Here is an 18588-nt window from a genome sequence, read left to right as displayed (position 1 = left end):
ACTGGCTGTTTTGATCACTGAAAGGTGGTACCATTTGGGGTGAAATTGTGAGGGTGAGCTCTTAGGATCTAACATACATTAAGTTAGATCAAAAGAAAGCAAGTTTTAAGAAATTTAAGTATGATGATACGATTGCCACTTATTGTTAGCCTATGTTAGCCTATTAATGCTCTCTACCAGTAGATGTGTCAAGATGGCAAACCAGGAAGAACTGATCAACGCTTTGAATAAAACTATCAGGAAGGCTTAAATATTTTAGTTGATTATCTCTCAATGAGTTCTGTTGTTATTGTATTTTTGCTATTTTAACTAGCTGATCAAGTTCATCTAGTGGACTTCTTCATTCTAGGAATCTCCTTTGGCAATTCAGGAAAGAAGTAAAGGAAAAAAGATAGCTGGGCCAGATAATGTGGGATCATAGTTTTCGCGGTGTAGAAAGCAGGTCTTTGGGTTAAAAGGTATTTTATGCTGCCCCATTATACTCTTCTACTCGCTAGAGAAACATGCTTCGTGCCTTATGGAGATACACATAGTAGGTCATGTGTGGTTAACCAGACCCTGAGCTAGTCCTACAATGCTGCATACCAAGTGATTCTTTACTGTTAAACCCTTCGGAATTATTGATGTGAGTATGATCACAAAATAGCCCTATCTTATTTCATTATTTTCTTGTATCTTTTCAGTAACCTAGGGCTCTACAGGCCTCTTTTCTTGACGAGGTATATGAGTACGGCTTATGAGTCCCTGTTGGGTTCTTAAATCTCTTACTATCAAGAGGGGGACAAAAAAATATTTAAAAAGATATCCCTTAAATCACTAATGATTTTGAATGAGCGTTTTAGGAATGTCCTAGAGACGGATCTCCCTGCATTGTCCTAGCCTCGGGGAGTCATAGCACGAATGCTGGGTAAATAGGTGACCTGTCCTCAGGTGTCCTATGAATGCGTCCCCTCCCTCCTCGACATCAGTCTCTGCGCGGTGTTATTGTGCACCGCCTGTCCCTGCGCCAAACCCGTCCAATAGAAAAGACCAATCAAGGACGGTGATATTTTTTTTCCGCTCTTTTTGCCACCGCCCACGCCAGACAGGCTGACAACCTACACAGCACCCCCAGATTTGTCTTACTTTTCCATCTCCTCCCACCCAGTCTAAGCCCCACCTCACAACGCGTATGGGCCGCCGGAGGACCCAGCGAGCATGCGCGACCGTACCGAGCATGCTCAGTAGCGCGCGCGGCGCCCCGGAGCTTCTCCGCCGAGTCGCGGTCGACGCGGAGGTCTCCGCGGCTTCTGCGGGAGCGAGAGGAAGTGAAGCGGCCCGGCCCGGCGACCGCGGCGGTAGAAACAGAAGCGGAAGCGGCTCTTTGGCGACGGCGTTGTCTTCGGGGGTGGCCGAAGGGGCTAAGCGCTGCGGGGAATCACTCGCTCGGAAGCCGAATCCCGAGCCGGGCAGGATGGACCATCACCAGCCGGGGACTGGCCGCTACCAGGTGGTGAGTTCCTGGGCCCGCCCCGGCCTCCAGCGCCGCCAGGGACCCCGGGACTGCCTCCCACCGTGGCCCGAGGGTCCCTTTCCTCAGATTGTTCCCGGAGGGGACGTGCTGGCGAATTTTTGTTTGGCCCTTCTGGGGGGACCTTCCTTCACCCTTCTGTGGATCCTGCCTCTGACTCCTTCGAGACCCTTGTCTGTCAACCCAAGTCTCCTCCTAGCTCCCCACCTCTCACCCGCACCCTGTACCCCGCTGTAAGACACTTTCCTCCACCCCCCTTAAAACTTATGTCTGTTTTATTTCTCACGTTCTCGATCATTTCCTTATCCCCTGACCCAGGGACATTAAGAGACATTCCAGTGGATTGTCTTCTGGAAATGGTGTAGAGTTCACATACCTGCTGGGAACGTGATCGCCGTCATAAATGGAGTGGGTGGGGGGAAGGAGATGTAAGCACTATGTAGGGTGGGACCTAGATTTGGTTAAAAAATGTGGGTTTAAAAATTGTGCAGCTATGGAGAGGAGTCGTGGTGCTGATCTTGTCCCTCAGCTCGTTAACCTTGTCGTTTTGTCTTTTTTCGTTTTGTTAGTATTAAAAGTGACTATTTTTTCTATCCCCACGTTTTAAGCGAGAGGGGAAACAAAGTTTTACTAGAAAACATGCTAATTTTGTTTGAGAAATGACTTTTCATTAAATGCAAGGTTTTCCAGTTTAACCATATAAACCTTTGTGTGTTGAAATGAGTGAAAAGTGTCCCTCTATTTTTTCAGTATCAATTTTTCTGATATATTTTTTCCTCTAGTGTTAATTCTGGTGGTGTCATTGGAGGTTGCTACTGTAAACCGTATTTAAAAAGTGGATTCAGCAATAGTTGACTGTTTTGTTGCAGCGAGGTAGCGTGTTCTATAAACTTTGTGATGGTAATTTAGTTTAACCAGTTTACTGAAGGAGAGGAGAAAAACAATATGAGCACTGGTGGTGTAATTAATAGTACTATATGAAATTTTACAGATGTAGATGTGTTAGTGCAGATTTCGCCTTTCAAATCTGTTTGCACGTGTGAGAGCTGTGAACTAAGAATTTCTCTTGATAAGTGCATTTTGACAAATATGAAGGCTACTGAAACATGAAATCCCAGTGTATGTAATTTTGCATTTTTCTAAGATAAAAGCTCATGATCCTTCCATTTCATCTGGTTTACATCCTCTAAAACCTCCAAATGACCCATATTCTGAAAATTTGTCACTATTTTCAGAATAGTTTGGAAAATATCATTGCTGCCAGTTTGGAAGGCGTTTTTCAAGTTATCAGTGTATATACACTTTTGGTGGTTTGATTTTTTTTAAAGGTATTCTTATTTTCGAAAATATTAGCAAAAATAAAATGCAGTGGGTAAATATTGAATCCTGTTACCAGTGGGACTTGTTTTTTTTCTAATCTCTTTTCTTCCTGTTCCTATTTGTTTCCCTTAATGACATTAGCTGATTTAAATTCTTTCTCTTTGCTTATCAGAATCAACCATGTTCTCATACACAAGTTACTACTCAAACCATTTTTTACCTGATGTAGCTGTGCCTTAAAATAATTTCTTAATTGTCACATTTGCTTTCAGTAGTTATGACTAGCTAAGATAACTTAATTATTATTTTTTAAAGTTTCTCACACCAAAATATTGAAATTTGCTCTTTCAGTTTTAAGATATTTTTTCTTTTCAACGCCTCTCAAAATAAGTGGACAATATCATATTTTATTGCCTTTTTTTTTTTCTTTCCAAACTGTAGATGTGTCCTACATAGACTTTGAATGGGTGAAGGCATTGCTTCAGAGCAGAGGGCAAAAATCAGTCCTTCTAAAGATTCTACTCCCTCTAAGTAGGTAGGACATCAATTTGTTTTCCTTGTGAGGCAAAGGTTTGAGAATCTTAGCACAGTTTACATTTGGATTTTAATTCCTGTTACTGTATAATTACACAGTAATTTCATCTGTGTAGTGTAACTCTTGGTTTTGTTGAGAATGGCCTGATCAATAACTATATCTAGGTATATGCCAGAGAAGCAGCTGAATTGGGTTTCCAGTGGACTATTTAGCTAGAGACCACTCTGCAGCTCTGGCTGATACGGTGAACACAGTTGTTGTGTGGCTGCTTAGTTTTAGCTTAGTTTTTTTGAAAACTCTGGAATGATTAATAAACTTGAGCAATGAACAATTTCAGTTGTTGAATGTTAAGAGATGACTAAGTAGGAAACAGGCAAGTATGCTTAGGGGTGTGATGGTATGTGATGTTAATTTATCACTTATTAGTGTTAAAATTTAGCTTTTCATATTAAAAAGTTAGCTGTAATGCCTAGGACCATCAGAATGGCTTACTACCGTTACTCAAGGCACAAGTTTTATGTAGAAACTGTTTTTGTCTCTTCTTCCTTTCCATTGTTAAAAGGGTCTGAATTTTGTTAAGTAAAGCAGTGGATAACAACGTAGAGATACAAAAAGCCTTGACAGTTACCCTTCTAATTTCAGAAAAAGCCAGGTATAATATGTAGTTTCATTGTGTTATGGGAAATTCAGTTTGTTTGGTAGGAAATGAGCAATGTTGCCAAACTATGAAGTAAGTTAACTTGGCTTGGAGCATTAGGCCACATTCTAACTTTGATGTTTGCTATTTGAGAGGATTATGTACCTGTACCAAGCTGACTACTAAGATTTCAAAGGTATTCTGTGTATACGTTAAATTGGCACTGTTGATTGTAGCAGTAGTTTCCCAAACTGTATTCCAGAATGTGGATAATAGATCATCTTAGAGAATTTATAACATATATTAGCATATTAAAACATACACGTGTGTATTAAAACCCTGAGAAATTCTGCAGTAAAGACTGTGGTTTGGATTTGTTTAACCTAGCTCTTCCTAAACCTTAACCACAGGTTTTTAAAGAAAAATTTTAAGATTATCTTGACATTTCCAAAATATTTTTGCATGAACATAATGAAGTATTCATACTGCAAAGATCTAGATGCTTAGCTCTTGTGTCTGGAGAATTAGAATTTTCCTTGATAAATCAGCTGGGAAGGAGGTTGACTATTTATGGTTAAAAAAACTACATGTTTTAAAGTCATCTGGGCTTATATTTAGGTTGTGCTGTTTACAGTTTGTGAGCCCTTGGCTTAGTTACTGAACATCTTGAAGCTTCAGTTTCCTCATATTAGCACCTACCTCCTTAGGATTATTATAAGAATTATACAATGTAATATATGTAGAAGATATGGTATAGGGACTGTTACGTGATAAATATTATTATGAATAACATAAGGTAAATCATAAAATATTATATATATTTTAATTTTTGCTGGTCACCACCTTTGTGTCTCTTGTATTATTTAGCAATATGAATCTCAACTAGTCTTTGTTGTCCGTGTCAAGAACTGTGAAAAGTGTTAAGATTTGATTTTTACCATATTTACAAGCTGATAAGTTAGTCTTTTAATGTTTCATGGTTGCTGGCAGAAAACAGGAGGCTCGGTCAGAAACAAATGGCGTTATTACTCAAGGGACGGGAAACTGCGTGAACTTCAGTATATTTGTGTAGGTTTTCCTTGCAACCAGGTCCCATGAGGGTGATGGGTCTAGATGGATGCAGTAGTGGGTCACAGCTGAGGAACTCAGGACCAAGGGTCCAGTACTTTTTTAGCAAGCAGCAAACGACAAACAAGCTAGTTCACCTCTCCCTGGGAGGGCAGCTGCCTGCTGTGGTAACCTTGACCTTCTTTGTTGCCAATGTGACTTTTGACAAGAATCCACGCAGTATCAGGAAATGGATAAGTTTTGCAGACTGTCACACTCAGCAAGAATGTGCAGGGACACTCAAGCCCGTGACAGACTGCCTTACCCAATAGTACACGTTCTGGATGAGATAATCTATCGTGATTTTTAGTGGCAGTCATTTACTTTTGTTTTCCATTTTAAAGAAGTACTGCAGTGTTTTACCTTATGTTGCTCTCTGTTTGTTGCCTTCTTTTCTTGGCCTAGCTCAGTTCCTTTGATCTTCACTTGTTTGTTTCCTTTGAATTTATCAATATTCTTTATCTGGTTTACATTCTTACCACACCCCTCTGACATCATCAAGGTTGTCCATTGCTTAATCTGATAGATACTTTTCAGTTCTTGTCTTGCTTGATTTCTGTTACATTGACATTGTGAACTTTCTCCTTGAAATTCCTTCGTTATTCCTGATACGAAGAAGCTTTCCACTCTTTACTTCTCTGACTTTTCTTTTGTTCATGAACTCATTTTGTACTTACTTTTTAAATGTTGATGCTTCCTATGGCATGGACTACTGTAATAGCCTACTTACTACTTTCTTCCTTTATCTGACCTTCCTTCAGTCTGTTGTTTGCACTGCATGAGCCGTATTTGTAGAATATAAATTTGATTTTCATCTCTTTGCTCAGAAATCTGCAGTGGCCTCTTATTGAGTTCCCCATCCTCCCACGTTTAATATTAAAACTTCCAAATATATGGAAAAGTTGAAAGAATTGTATGGTTAACCCCCATATACCGTATACCGACTGTAGGGTCTACAATTAGCAACAGTTTGTTATATATTCGAGTTATGCTATATCTGTTAAGCCATCTTCTTTTTTGATGCTCCCAAAGTAAGTTGCAGATATTAATGTACCTCATTGCAAACTGCATGCTTATCATTAGTCTAGAGTTCAGTATTTCTTTATAGTTCTTTTTCTTTGGGGTAAAATTGACATAAAATGAAATGTACAAATTGTACATGGCCTATTGGATGAGTTTAGAAATCTGTATACCTGTGTGTGACCCAAACTACTTTCAAACTATAGAGCAGGGATCGGCAAACTATGTTCCAGCTCCTGTTTTTGTAAATAAAGTTTTGTTGTATAACAGCCCTGCCTGTTCATTTACACTGGCAGAATTGAGTATTTGAGGCAGAGCCCACAAAGCCTGAAATACTTACTGTTCTGCCTTCTAGAGAAAAAGTTTACTGAACCCTGATAGAGAACATTACTCTCACCCTAGAAAGTTCCCTCATGACCGTTCCCTGTCGATTCCTACCACCTAGGTGATGGTTATTCTGTTTTTTTTTTCACTTCGAATTAGTTTTGCCTATTTTAGAATTATACAGCGTATAGTGGGCAAAGCTTCTTTCACTCTGCAGGAAGTTTTGGAGATTGACCCATGTTATTGTGTATATCAGTAGCTCATCCCTTTTTATTACTAAATAGTATTTCGTTGTATAAATTGTATGAATATACTACAGTTCATTTGTCCATTGCTCTGTTGATCAACATTTGGATTGTTTCCAGTTTTTGGCTGTTAATGGGTAAAGCTGTTAGGAATATTCTTGTACAGATCTTTTTGTGGACGTGTGTTGTCATTTCTCTTGGGTGGAATTACTGGGTAATAGGGTAGGTGTATGTTTAATTTTATAGGAAACCACCAGACTTTTTTCAAAAGTAGTTGCACCATTTTACCCTTCCACCAACAATGTATGAAAGTTTTGGTTGCTCTACCATTTTGCCAAAATTTTAGTGTTGTCAGTCTTTTTAATTTCAGCTTTTCTAGTGGGTTTATTGGATTTTTAAAGTATAAGTTTCTGTTCTTAACGTTCAGGTTCCTTGAATGGACCTTCTTGTACTTGCACAGTGCCATACTTTAGCAATCCTCCCACTTAATTTTTATGCACTAACTGTAGGAGTCCAGCAGGACCTACTTATTATTAGTTCTTCAGCTGTAATGTATTCTCTTTTACTTCCCTGACTTTACATGTGTTTATTTCTCATCTGAAGTTCTGTACCACACCCTTCTGGTTTGTTTGCCTCATAAAATCCTGTTCTTAGATGTAAAAACTCCTATGAAACTATAATTGCAAGAGGGAGGCAGGGCGAGTTTCTTGCATCTGTCATCTACATCAAGGCAGAGGAAAAGTTGAGAATCACAGTATTAGAGAACTTGTTATACTGAATTATGTTTTTGTGTGTCTTTCTACCTTCTAGACTGGTGCTTTTCCTCAGAGGTGCTTCAGGGTTGTGTGAATGTCTGATATTTATTTCACCTTTAAAATAGGTTTTAAACTTTTAAAAAACTGTAGTTGAGGAAATTCACACTCAAATGTGTTTTATACCAAGTTTCCACAGCTTGAAGGCTAGTATTATGTTAATTTGTGTTGCTAGGGTAATTTGTTTTTTTTCTGAGCAACACCAGTCTTGAGCTAACATCTGATGCCAATCCTCCTCTTTTTTACTGAGGAAGATTGGCCCTGGGCTAGCATCCGAGCCCGTCTTCCTCTACTTTATATGGGACTCCGCCACATGGCTTAACAAGCGACGCATCAGTGCGCGCCTGGGACCTAAATCTGTGAACCCCGGGCCGCCGAAGTGAAGCCTACGCGCTTAACTGGTGCGCCACCGGGCCGGCCCCTAGGGTAATTTTTTTTTTTTTTGTGAGGGAGATCAGCCCTGAGCTAACATCCGTGCTAATCCTCCTCTTTTTGCTGAGGAAGACCGGCACTGAGCTAACATCTATTGCCAATCCTCCTCTAGGGTAATTTGTTTTTGAACGGACCTCAGATTAAAGTTTCTCTGGCTATTTCTTTGCATGTAGTGATATTAACTTAAGTGTGTCGTTGATTGCATTTAGTGCAGCTCATTTTTTAAAAAAATTGTACGAATGTGTAAACTACTTTAGCACACCATAATGATGCTGAATCAGATATTAGCTATCAGTTAGGTATGTTTGAGCAGTACATGATCTAGTAATGGTGTAATATTTGTATAGTAACAAGTAAATACATTGGAATTATATCATGAAAATACCATGTTATATATAGTTTATATGCTTTATTTTGAGTGCCTCTTGTCAGATTCGTGCTTAAGATAAGGTAGGGGACCAGTTTTTAGATATCATTATTGATTAACTATAAAACAAATGTCCTATAACTCATTTATTCATTAAATAATAATTTATGAAGTATCTCTGCCAAATTCTGTTTTAGGTGCTGGTGAGCAAGACAGTTAAGTTTTTGTCTCATGGCTCATACTTTGGTGGAGGAGAGGCAGATAAATAAGTAAGCATAATTTCAGATAGTAGTAGGTGGTTTGAAGAAAATGAAGTAGGTTAATGGAATAAATAATACATTTTATCAATAGTAAAATAGCAATAATAGAACAATAATGATTTTGCAATATGTCAGGAATATGCTGAGAACTCGGCTCAGTGCTTTACACATATGAGCACACTTATTCCTTAGAACACTTCTGTGAAATAGATAATGTCATGATCCTCGTTTTGCAGATGAGGAAAAATAAGACGTAAAGAGGTTAAATAATAGGCCCAGCTGTGATGGGTTTAGTATTCAATCTTGGTGTTTTAATTTTATATTGCTTTGTAACAAACTGCTCCAAACACAAGCATTTTATTATGTTTCAGGATTCTGTGGGTTGACTCTGATCAGTAGAGCAGTTCTTCTGCTCCTTGTGATGTTAGCTGGAGCTGCAGCCATTTTGGGGCTTGATTGAGTTGGAACATCTAAGATGGCTCACTCACTTGAAGCTGACTGTTGACTGGGAGCTCAGCTGGGACTATTGACTGGATCATTTCAGTTCTCCTCTGTGTGCGCTCTTCATGTACCCTTGGCTACTCACATCATAGAAGGAAGAGGAAGCTGCCATTCCTCTTACGGCTTGGCCTTAGAAGTCCAGGATGTCATTTCTGCTGCATTCTACTGGTTAAAGCAGTCATAAGTCCAGCCCAGATTCAAAAGGAGAGGAAATAAACTCCATCTCTCAATGAGGGAGAGGCATGCACATACATGATGGGAAGAGATTGATGGTGGCTATCTTTGGAGACCATATGCCACGCCAGTCGGTTTTACCCCTCGGTTGATTGAAATCAGAATAATTAGGGAACTCCATCCATTCTGAAGGTGTGACACTCAGGCTGAGACTTGATTGAAATGTTCTAGTTGATGAGTATTTCAGTTGTGATAATGGCTTGTGGTGGAAATGAGTTTGTTGGTTTAAGAAATGTGAAGAAAACTGTGTGGCTAGAGCAAGAGGAAGGGGGAATGGCTCAGAGAGGAATGGGACAAAACATAGAAATAAATTTTATGCTGAATTTGATAGAAGAATGGAACTCTCATTTATAACCTCTGTTTATGTAAATTTAAAATTTAAAAAACAAATTTTGTAATTTTTTTTCGTGAAAGCAGTCAGGTCCAGCTACATCATTTGCAAGGCCCAATGCCACATGAAAATGTGGGGCCCTTGCCTGAGGCAGGGAAGCCAGTGTCCCCTGCCCGCACTCTTAACTGTATCCACCCACAGCACACAGACGACGCACAAGAGATCGCAACTTACATGCCAGGACTTGCTCGATACCTGATTGGTGATAGGCAAGAGACCCTGCTGGTTTGCCTGTGAATGTATCGTGTGATGCCAGCCTGGAATGGAGATGGCCACCACCTTGCCATACCTCTAGTCTCGGGCTGAGCACGGGGAGGTTGAGCTGAGCCAGGGAGTTTAACTGATAGAGAATCCCTCCTGGGGAGGCAAACTGCTTAGGAGCTGAGGTTCCAAGCCCCTGGCGCGTGGTTTATTGTCCCATTGGAGTTCACTTATAAAACTCAGATTCAAAGATAAAGTTATTAAGAATTTCAAGACAGTGATCATAGAGCATTAAACCCCAAGTATGGGGCCCTCCCGAAGTGGGGTTCCTGGTACCTACACTTGTCATGTGCTCATGAAGGTAGCTGTGAAAGTAGTCTCACTGTGGGAGCAGTGGTAGTGATGATCTAGACCAGCCAATTTGTTCTGTAAAGGGCCAGATAGTAAATATTTTAGACTTTCTAGGCTATGTGGTCTCTGCCACAACTACTCAGATCTGCCATAATAGCGCAAAATTATCCATACTCAATATGTAAACAAATTTAATGTAGCTGTGTTCCAAGAAAACCTTATTTACAAAAACAGACAGTAGGCTGGATTTGGCCTACTGGCTGTAATTTGCCCACCCTGCTGTAGGTGATATAGGAATGTACCTCCTGCAGTTCTGAAACTTGGGCCTTTTGCAGGATGCTACTGACAAATTAATTTTTTGTTGTCACCCACTCTTGAAATAAACCCTTAGGAATGTAGTCAAGTTGTTTTGCATCACTTACTTGTACTTGTTAATCAGGCAGGCACCTAGTCTGTCACTAAGAATGAGGGTGGAGATGAATGGGTAGTGGAATAGAGTTAAAATTCCCTGTGAGAATGGCAAAGACAAGTTTCTCGTGTCTGGTAGAATCTTCATTCTGTTGGAGTGGCCACCTCATCGAGGCCGTTCTTGACCACCCTATTTAAAATCACTACACCCCCTTCACAATACTCCCTGGCCCCATTCCCTGTTTCAGTTGTTTCCATGGTACTTATCACCAACTGATATTCCAAATATTTGCTTATTTAATTCCTACCTCCCCCCTTCGCCCAGATTGTAAGCTTTATGAGGACAGGGATTTTTGTCTGTTTTGTTCACTGCTGTGTCTTTCGGTACCTGACGTGTGGTAGGCACTTAGGAAGTATTTGATAAGAATGAATGAATGACTGGTGCTAGCTCAAGCCCAATTCCCTAGACTTAAAAACTTTCCTATGTTATTTTATTCTAGTTTTTTTTTTTTTTTTTGGTGAGGAAGATTGGCCCTGAGCTAAGATCGTTGCCAGTCTTCCTCTTTTTGCTGAGGAAGATTAGCCCTGAGCTAACATCTGTGCCCATCTTCCTCTGTTTTGTATATGGGACGCAGCCACAGCATGGCTTGATGAGGTGTGTAGGTCTGTGCCCGGAATCCGCACCTGCGAGCCCTGGGTCGCTGAAGTGGAGCACGCAAACTTAACCGCTACGCCACTGGGCCGGCCCCTAATTTTTATATTTGCTTTTTTTGGTTGCTACTGAGACTTGGGCCTCTCTAAGGTTGATGTTTTGTGTGTGTGCGTGTATGTGTTCTTGCTTTACCTTCCAGCTTAACATATATTGCTTAGTCTCTCTCTCTGTCTCTACGTATATATATGAATGGTGTCCCCTAGAGTTGTTCAGTAAGTAATCCGTGAAGCCATATGCAGGGGCCCTTCTTAGTACCTGGATATTGCTTTGATTTTCATCGTCTGTTTTATATTGATTACTTAGTGACTTTTCTTTTTTATTCTTTCCTTAATATCAGACCTTCATTCTAAAACATTATCTGATTGTATGTGTATTAATAATATATTATTTTAGAATTTTATATATAGTCTGTGTATGTAGGCCTGACATAAGTTTAAGTAACTATGGAATATATTCTGCTGACGTTTATTAAGTGTAAATTTACTGAAAAAGTCATTGTAATTAAGGCTAGCCTACCTACCATGTGATTGTAAATCATCCTTTATGTTTTCATGCCATGTTGTTATGGTTTCTTCCAAAAGTTTGATCACTTAGCTGGAATTAAGGTGTGGGTAAAATTCTTGTTGAAGACGTGCGAAATGCAAGTTGGGAAATGCTGCAGTAGTCTGAGATTTACTGTCAGATTATTTTGGCTTGCTTACTTTTAAGATTTGTTTGAACATGAGCAGTTTAATATTGTAAAAGTTGAGGAATGTGGTGTGATTTAGTTTGTCTATGATATTTCTCCAGAGTTACCCATTATATTATGTAAAGAAATTGTGCTGTTTGGCAGAGGCTTTGAGAATAAGGAAATAAACTGGATGGTTTTACCTCTTTATTAATTTTGAGGCTCTTAGGACTTGTAGCCTTTTGGATGTTGGACTGAAGAAATGCAATAGTGACAGTTTTTATAGATGATTTGTTCTCACTTGGGTAGAGCTTTCATTTATATCAGTATGACTTTTTGTGTGATTTCCCCAAAAAGAGAAAGGTCTTAAAATAACACTTGAGACCCTTTTAAGTTTTTGTTTGTAACCTTTAGAAAACAACATGAGCCTCTGCTTACCTGGTTGATTTGTTACCGCACACGAGCCATATTTTGAACTATAATACTTTTATTCTCTTGCCCTACCCCTCTCCAGCCACCACTTCAAACCATGCTCTCTCTTGCCTTCTGGCTTTTGAACATATTATTCCCCTTTTCTTTTTTTCCCTCCTCCTTCCTCCAGGACTAATTTCTTTTCTTTATTTAAATCTGTTTTTTTGTTCTTATCTCCAGAAAACCTTCCCTCACCCTCTGCCTCCCACCACCTGCATTTGCAACCCTTTACTACCAAGTTCTCTGTGTTCTTTTAACACTGTGCCCTTACCCCTATTATAGTCCTTATTCCATGGTCTGTATTTTGTAAACTCAATGGGAAGTAGGGCTTAGATCTTCTTGTTTATAATAGTATGTACTATAGTTCTGGGCCCATTATAGGTGCATAATAAATACTTATTGAAGAAATAAATGAATGCTTTTTCTGAATGATTTCAAGTGTATGCATGAGATTACTGGTATGTTATCTTTTATTTATAAAGTGAACAGTTTTCCAGAGTTCTGTTATGTAAAAGTAACAATGTATTGCCTAGCCTCTACCATGTTCATATTCATAATTAGGGTATGTACTTGGCTTTTAGAATAGTGCCGAGTATGTACTTGGCTTTTAGAATAGTGCCAAGTAATCTGTTTAGATGATTTTGGGTATTTTTACATAATTCCTCATCTGACTGGTGGCTTGCATTTGCAAGATAGCTAACCATGGTTAGGTTATTTGGTCTGCCTATGGAACGAAGAAAAATAAACTGTTTCCAGATGTTGTGGAAGTAGTTAGTGATCATTTTCTTTAGCCTTCTCATTTTATAGAAGATTGGGGGAGGATCTGCTCAAGGTTATGCAGCAAAGCTTGGAGGACAGATTTTATTTTATTACTTGTAAACATATCACCTGAGTTAAAATATATCAAAGATCCTGGAAAATAGAACTTTCATTATAGTTAACTTTCTTTCATTCGTGGTGATACCAGACATGGGGAGCACGGATAGTATAGCATGAGTCTGGTAGTCGGCTGGCTAATGAGTGAACTCAGCTGATCATCCAGAGGCCTTAACTCAGTATTTGTTCAGTGGGCTGAGTTCAGCTTGTAGACATGTTTTCTTTGTCCAACATGTTTCTTAAAATCAAAATAATACAGGTATTAATACAGTTTGAAAAGTTGGAGTACCAAAATACAAGTAATGAGAAACAGTCTTCTTGTCCACTCTTTGTCTTCCAAGACTTTCTCCTCAAAAGAAAACAATCTTTAACTCTTTTAGCTACTTTGTTTGTTTAAATCTATTTTTGACTTATATGTATATTCAGCTCCTTGTTGGTTTATTAATTTTACTTTGCTTTCTTACATGACTTGCTTTCCCTTCCCAGATCGTGATCTCTATAGTCTCATCTGGATTCCAAATCCTGGCTCCTCACTTACAAGCAGTGTAACTATGGGCTAATTAGTTAACCTCTCTGTGCCATAGCTTCCTCGTCTGTAAAGTATGGATAGTGCCGATACCTACCTCATAGAATTATTGTGAGGATTAAATGTATGAAAAGCACCTAATTTTCGGTTAAATCAGTAATTAGTATTTACGTTTTATGACTATGAAAATATTGTTCATTACTGAGTCAAGTGGTATATTTTGTATAACGTCTTAAATTTTTCATGGAGTTGCCTAATATTTCTTTATTTTTCTATGTATCTGTTGTTAATTCTTTGCATATCCTCTGGTGATTTTTCAAAATTTGCTTTTCAGTTATATTTTTTGCATGGTCAAATGCATTGGATAATTATTAATTCATTTATTTTGTTCTTTGAAGACATTCTTCCTAGAGCCCCTCATCCTCCTGTTTCTATCTGTACTGTTTGTTCTCTAAGCCTGGTGTACAGCTGTCATACTGAGACTTTTTTCTCCATCACTTGCTATCTTGGATTCTCTAGTTCTTGAATTCTAAGTCCTTCTCTGTTTTTTGTCTATTCACTTATTTTAGTGGAACAGCTTTTCCAGTAGGTTCCTGAAAAAGATGCCTGGAGGTTAAAAAAAGAAAGAAAGAAAGAAAGAAAGAAAAATAAGGTTTTGAATTTGTTGGCATCAAGTTCATAATCTCTTATCATTTTGATGTCTGTAGGATCAGTGATGATAACTCTTTTTTCATTCCTAATATTAGGAATTTGCTTTCTCTTTTTTTCCTTTGAATAGTCTAGCTGTGATTTTTGTCAGTTTTGTCAGTCTATTCAAAGAACCAGCTTTTGGCTTTGTTAAATGTCTCTGTGTTCTTTTTTTTTTTTTTTTTTTTTTTTACTAATCTCTGCTTTTACCTTATTTATTTACTATTTCCTTCCTTTTTTAGTGGTTTACCTTGCTTTTATTTTTATTTTTTTTTATTTATTTATTTTTTGTGAGGAAGATCAGCCCTGAGCTAACATCCATGCCAATCCTCCTCTTTTTGCTGAGGAAGACTGGCCCTAAGCTAACATGTATTGCCAATCCTCCTCCTCTTTTTCCCTTTTTCTCCCCAAAGCTCCAGTAGATAGTTGTATGTCATAGTTGCACATCCTTCTAGTTGCTGTGTGTGGGACGCTGCCTCAGCATGGCCGGACAAGTGGTGCGTCGGTGTGCACCCAGGATCTAAACCCGGGCCGCCAGTAGCAGAGCATGCACACGTAACCACTAAGCCATGGGGCCGGCCTCTACCTTGCTTTTTATTTTTAATCTTTTAATGGTGGAACCTTTGGTCATTCATTTTAGACTTTTTTTTTTAATATAAGCATTTTTTTCCCCTAATATAGGCTTCTCTCTAACAGTGTTTTTGCTATGTCCTGCAAATTGTTATATGTTGTATTTTTGTTATCATTCAGTTCAGATGTTTTCTAATTTCTTTTGTGATTTCTTCTTTGAACCATGCATTATTTAGAAGGGTTTAATTTCCATTTATTTGGGATTTTCTTAGATATTTTTTTTTATTTCTAATGTAATTCTTTTGTGGTAAGAGAACACACTAAGTATGACCTCATTGATTTTAAATTTATTGAGACTTGTCTTATGGCCCAGTATATTTCTCTTGGTGGTGTATTATGGGCACTTGAAAAGAATGTATATTCTTCCGTTGTTGATATAGTGTTCTATAAATGTCAGATCAAGTTGGTTCATAGTATTGTTTTGATCTTCTCTGTCTTTACTGATTTTTGTTTTTGTGTTATTCTTTTAGTTGCTAAGCAAGGGGTGTTAAAATCTGCTGTGATTGTGAAGTTGTCTATCTCCATTTTTCTCAATTTCTTGCTTCCTATATTTTGAGGCTCTATTATTATGAAATGCCCCTCTTTATCTCTGGTAGTGCTCTTTGTCTTCAAGTCTATTTTATTTGATATTCATATAGCCATTTCAGCCTTCTTAGTTTTTTGCATGGCGTATCTTTTTCTGTTTACCTTCAACCTGTCTGAATCCTTAAAGTGTCTTTTGTTGGTAGCATATAATTGGGTCTTGCTTTTTTATTCTCTCTGACAGCCTTTGCCTTTTAATTGGAGTGTTTGTATTTAATGTAATTATTGATATGGTTGGTTTACATCTACCATTGTATTATTTGTTTTCAGTTTGTCCTCTCTGTTTTTTTATTCTTCTATTCACCCTTTTCTGCTGCCTTTTGGATCATTTGATTTAAAAAAAAATTTTAGTGTCCCTTTTAATATATCTATTGCCTTTTTAGCTATTCCTCTTTACATTAGTTTTTACAATAAACAGTGAAAAGTTAGGTATATATATTTAACATTAATGTCATATCACTTCATGTAAAATCTAGAACTTTGTAACCATATAGGTCTGTGTACTCCCTACCCCTTGCCAACCTTGATGTTATAGTTGTCATGTGTATTACCTATAGAGTCATTTGAAAACTCCAACAGAGAGTGTTACAATTTTTAATAACAACACATATTTTAAAAAACTTAAGAGGAAAAAATCTTTTATGTACTTAGACATTTACCATTTCCTATGGTCTCTCTTAATTCCTGAAGAAACAAGTTTCTCTTTATTATCAAAGTTTTTTCAGCCTAAAGAACTTCCTTTACCATTTCTTAAAGTGTAGATCACCCGCTAATCAATTTTCTTATCTTTCTTTTATCTGAAATGTCTTTATTTTACCTTCATTCCTGAAGTATATAGATATCTATTTTGGGTGTAGAATTCTTGGCTGAGTTTTTTTCATTCAGCCTTTTAAGATGTTGTTCTATTTTCTTCTGACAACTGTGGTTTCTGATGAGAAACCTGTAGGTATTTGAAGAATTGTTTCTCTGTGTGTACTATATTGTTTTCTCAGGCTGCTTCCAATAACTTTTCTTTATTTTTGATGTTTAGAAGATTTATTAGAATGTTTCTAGTTATGGTTTTCTTTGAATTTGTTCTGTTTTAGCCTCACTGGGGTTGAATTTGTAAATGTATATTCTTCACTACTTTGAAGAATTGTGGACATTATTTCTTCAGATTTTTTTCCTGCTCTAGTCTCTTTTTTGTTTCCTTTGAGCCTCAAATTACATGTTCTTTTTTTTAGACATTTTAAAGGTTTAAAGTCCCTGTGGTTTTGTTGGTTTGTTTGCTTATTTTTCAGTCCTTTTTCTTTTCTGTTCTTTAAAATTATAAATTCTGTCAATCAATTTAAATTCACTGTCTCTTTTCTCTGTCTTCATGTATTATTGATCTTATCCAGTGACTTTTTATTTCATGTATTTTATTTTTCCATTCTAAAATTTCTATTTGGTTCATTTTTTTTTTGATATGTTTCCTATTTACCTGCTGAGATTCTCTGTCATTTCATTGATTTCAGGGTAATTTTGCTTTACTTCCTAGAACATAATTATAATAGCTGCTTTAAAATCTGTGTATGGTAACTATAATCTGAGTCATCTTGGAATTGGCATCTCTTGAATGCCTTTTCCCTGGAGAATGATTTATATTTTCTAATATTTTGTATTTCTAGTAATTTTTGATTTTTTCTTTTTTATTTATTTTTATTATTTTTTCTTTTTTTTAAATTTTTTGTTTATTGCAGTAACATTGGTTTATAACATTGTAAAAATTTCAGGTGTACATCATTGTACTTCTATTTCTGCATAGATTACATCATGTTCACCACCAAAATACTAATTACAACCCATCACCACGCCTGTACCAAATTATCCCTTTCACCTTCCTCCCTCCCCCCTTCCCCTCTGGTAACCACCAATCCAATCTCTGTCCCTATGTGTTTTTTCTTTTTTATTTATTTTTTTTATTATTTTTTATTTTATTATTTTTTTTATGAGGAAGATCAGCCCTGTGCTAACATCTGCCAATCCTCTTCTTTTTTTGCTGAGGAAGACTGGCCCTGGGCTAACATCCGTGCCTGTCTTCCTCCACTTTATATGGGATGCCGCCACAGCATGGCTTGCCATGCGGCCTGTCAGTGTGCGCCCGGGATCCGAACCGGCGAACCCCGGGCCGCCGCAGTGGAGTGCACGCACTTAACCACTTGCGCCACCGGGCTGGCCGCTAGTAATTTTGGATTTTATCCTGGATCTTCTGAGTGTTTTGCTATGGTCCTCTGGAGAATGTAGATATTTTATTTTAGAGGCAGTCAGCTCGGCTTTAGATTGTAAGTACTCTCTCACACTCTTAATTCCTTAGGCCTTTACTAATCTGTTTTGGGTCAGTCTTACACATGCATGGTTTCAGGGTTAGTGATTTCACCTCACTTTCTGGCCTGCCTGGGCTCCATTCCATGTTTCCTTTGGCTAGAAATAGCAAAATTTCTGTTGGGGTTTACCAGTCCAAGCCGCGGTGCCTCTCCACAACTGTGGTTCTGTCTCAGAGCAAAGCTGCAAAAAGAAAAAAAAAGGGGAAACTCTTCTTTGTGCAGGTAGCTTCACTAAGTTTTAACTTCCCTCTATATCCCTATTTTCTTTAATGTTCAGGTAGTTGTTTTTTTTGTATTTTGTCCCAAGTTTATAGTTGCTATCAGTGGAAGGGTTGGACTTAGGGGGCCTGCACTGCTGTGTTGGAACTAGAGCCACCTGTAGATTTTGAGGTTTTCATTTTTCTACTCCCTACGTTAACTTTCCTCCTAATATTTTT

At 38.0% G+C, this 18588-nt stretch overlaps 1 protein-coding gene across 1 annotated transcript in view; it reads left to right on the top strand.

Annotated features, from left to right (window-relative positions):
- The first annotated feature begins 1156 nt into the window (after window positions 1-1156).
- Window positions 1157-18588, top strand: part of NDFIP2 (Nedd4 family interacting protein 2) — a 65387-nt gene continuing 47955 nt past the window's right edge. Inside the window, exon 1 of the mRNA XM_004423100.3 lies at window positions 1157-1492. Coding sequence (XP_004423157.1) covers window positions 1172-1492 — 321 coding nt within the window. The 5' untranslated portion in view covers window positions 1157-1171. The remainder of the gene's footprint in view (window positions 1493-18588) is intronic.

Source organism: Ceratotherium simum, chromosome 10 (genome assembly GCF_057802395.1).
Source record: "Ceratotherium simum simum isolate JZ-2026a chromosome 10, ASM5780239v1, whole genome shotgun sequence".
Lineage (NCBI taxonomy): Eukaryota > Metazoa > Chordata > Mammalia > Perissodactyla > Rhinocerotidae > Ceratotherium > Ceratotherium simum.
The sequence above is the reverse complement of the archived record's forward strand: the minus strand, read 5'-3'. Positions and strand labels throughout refer to the sequence as shown.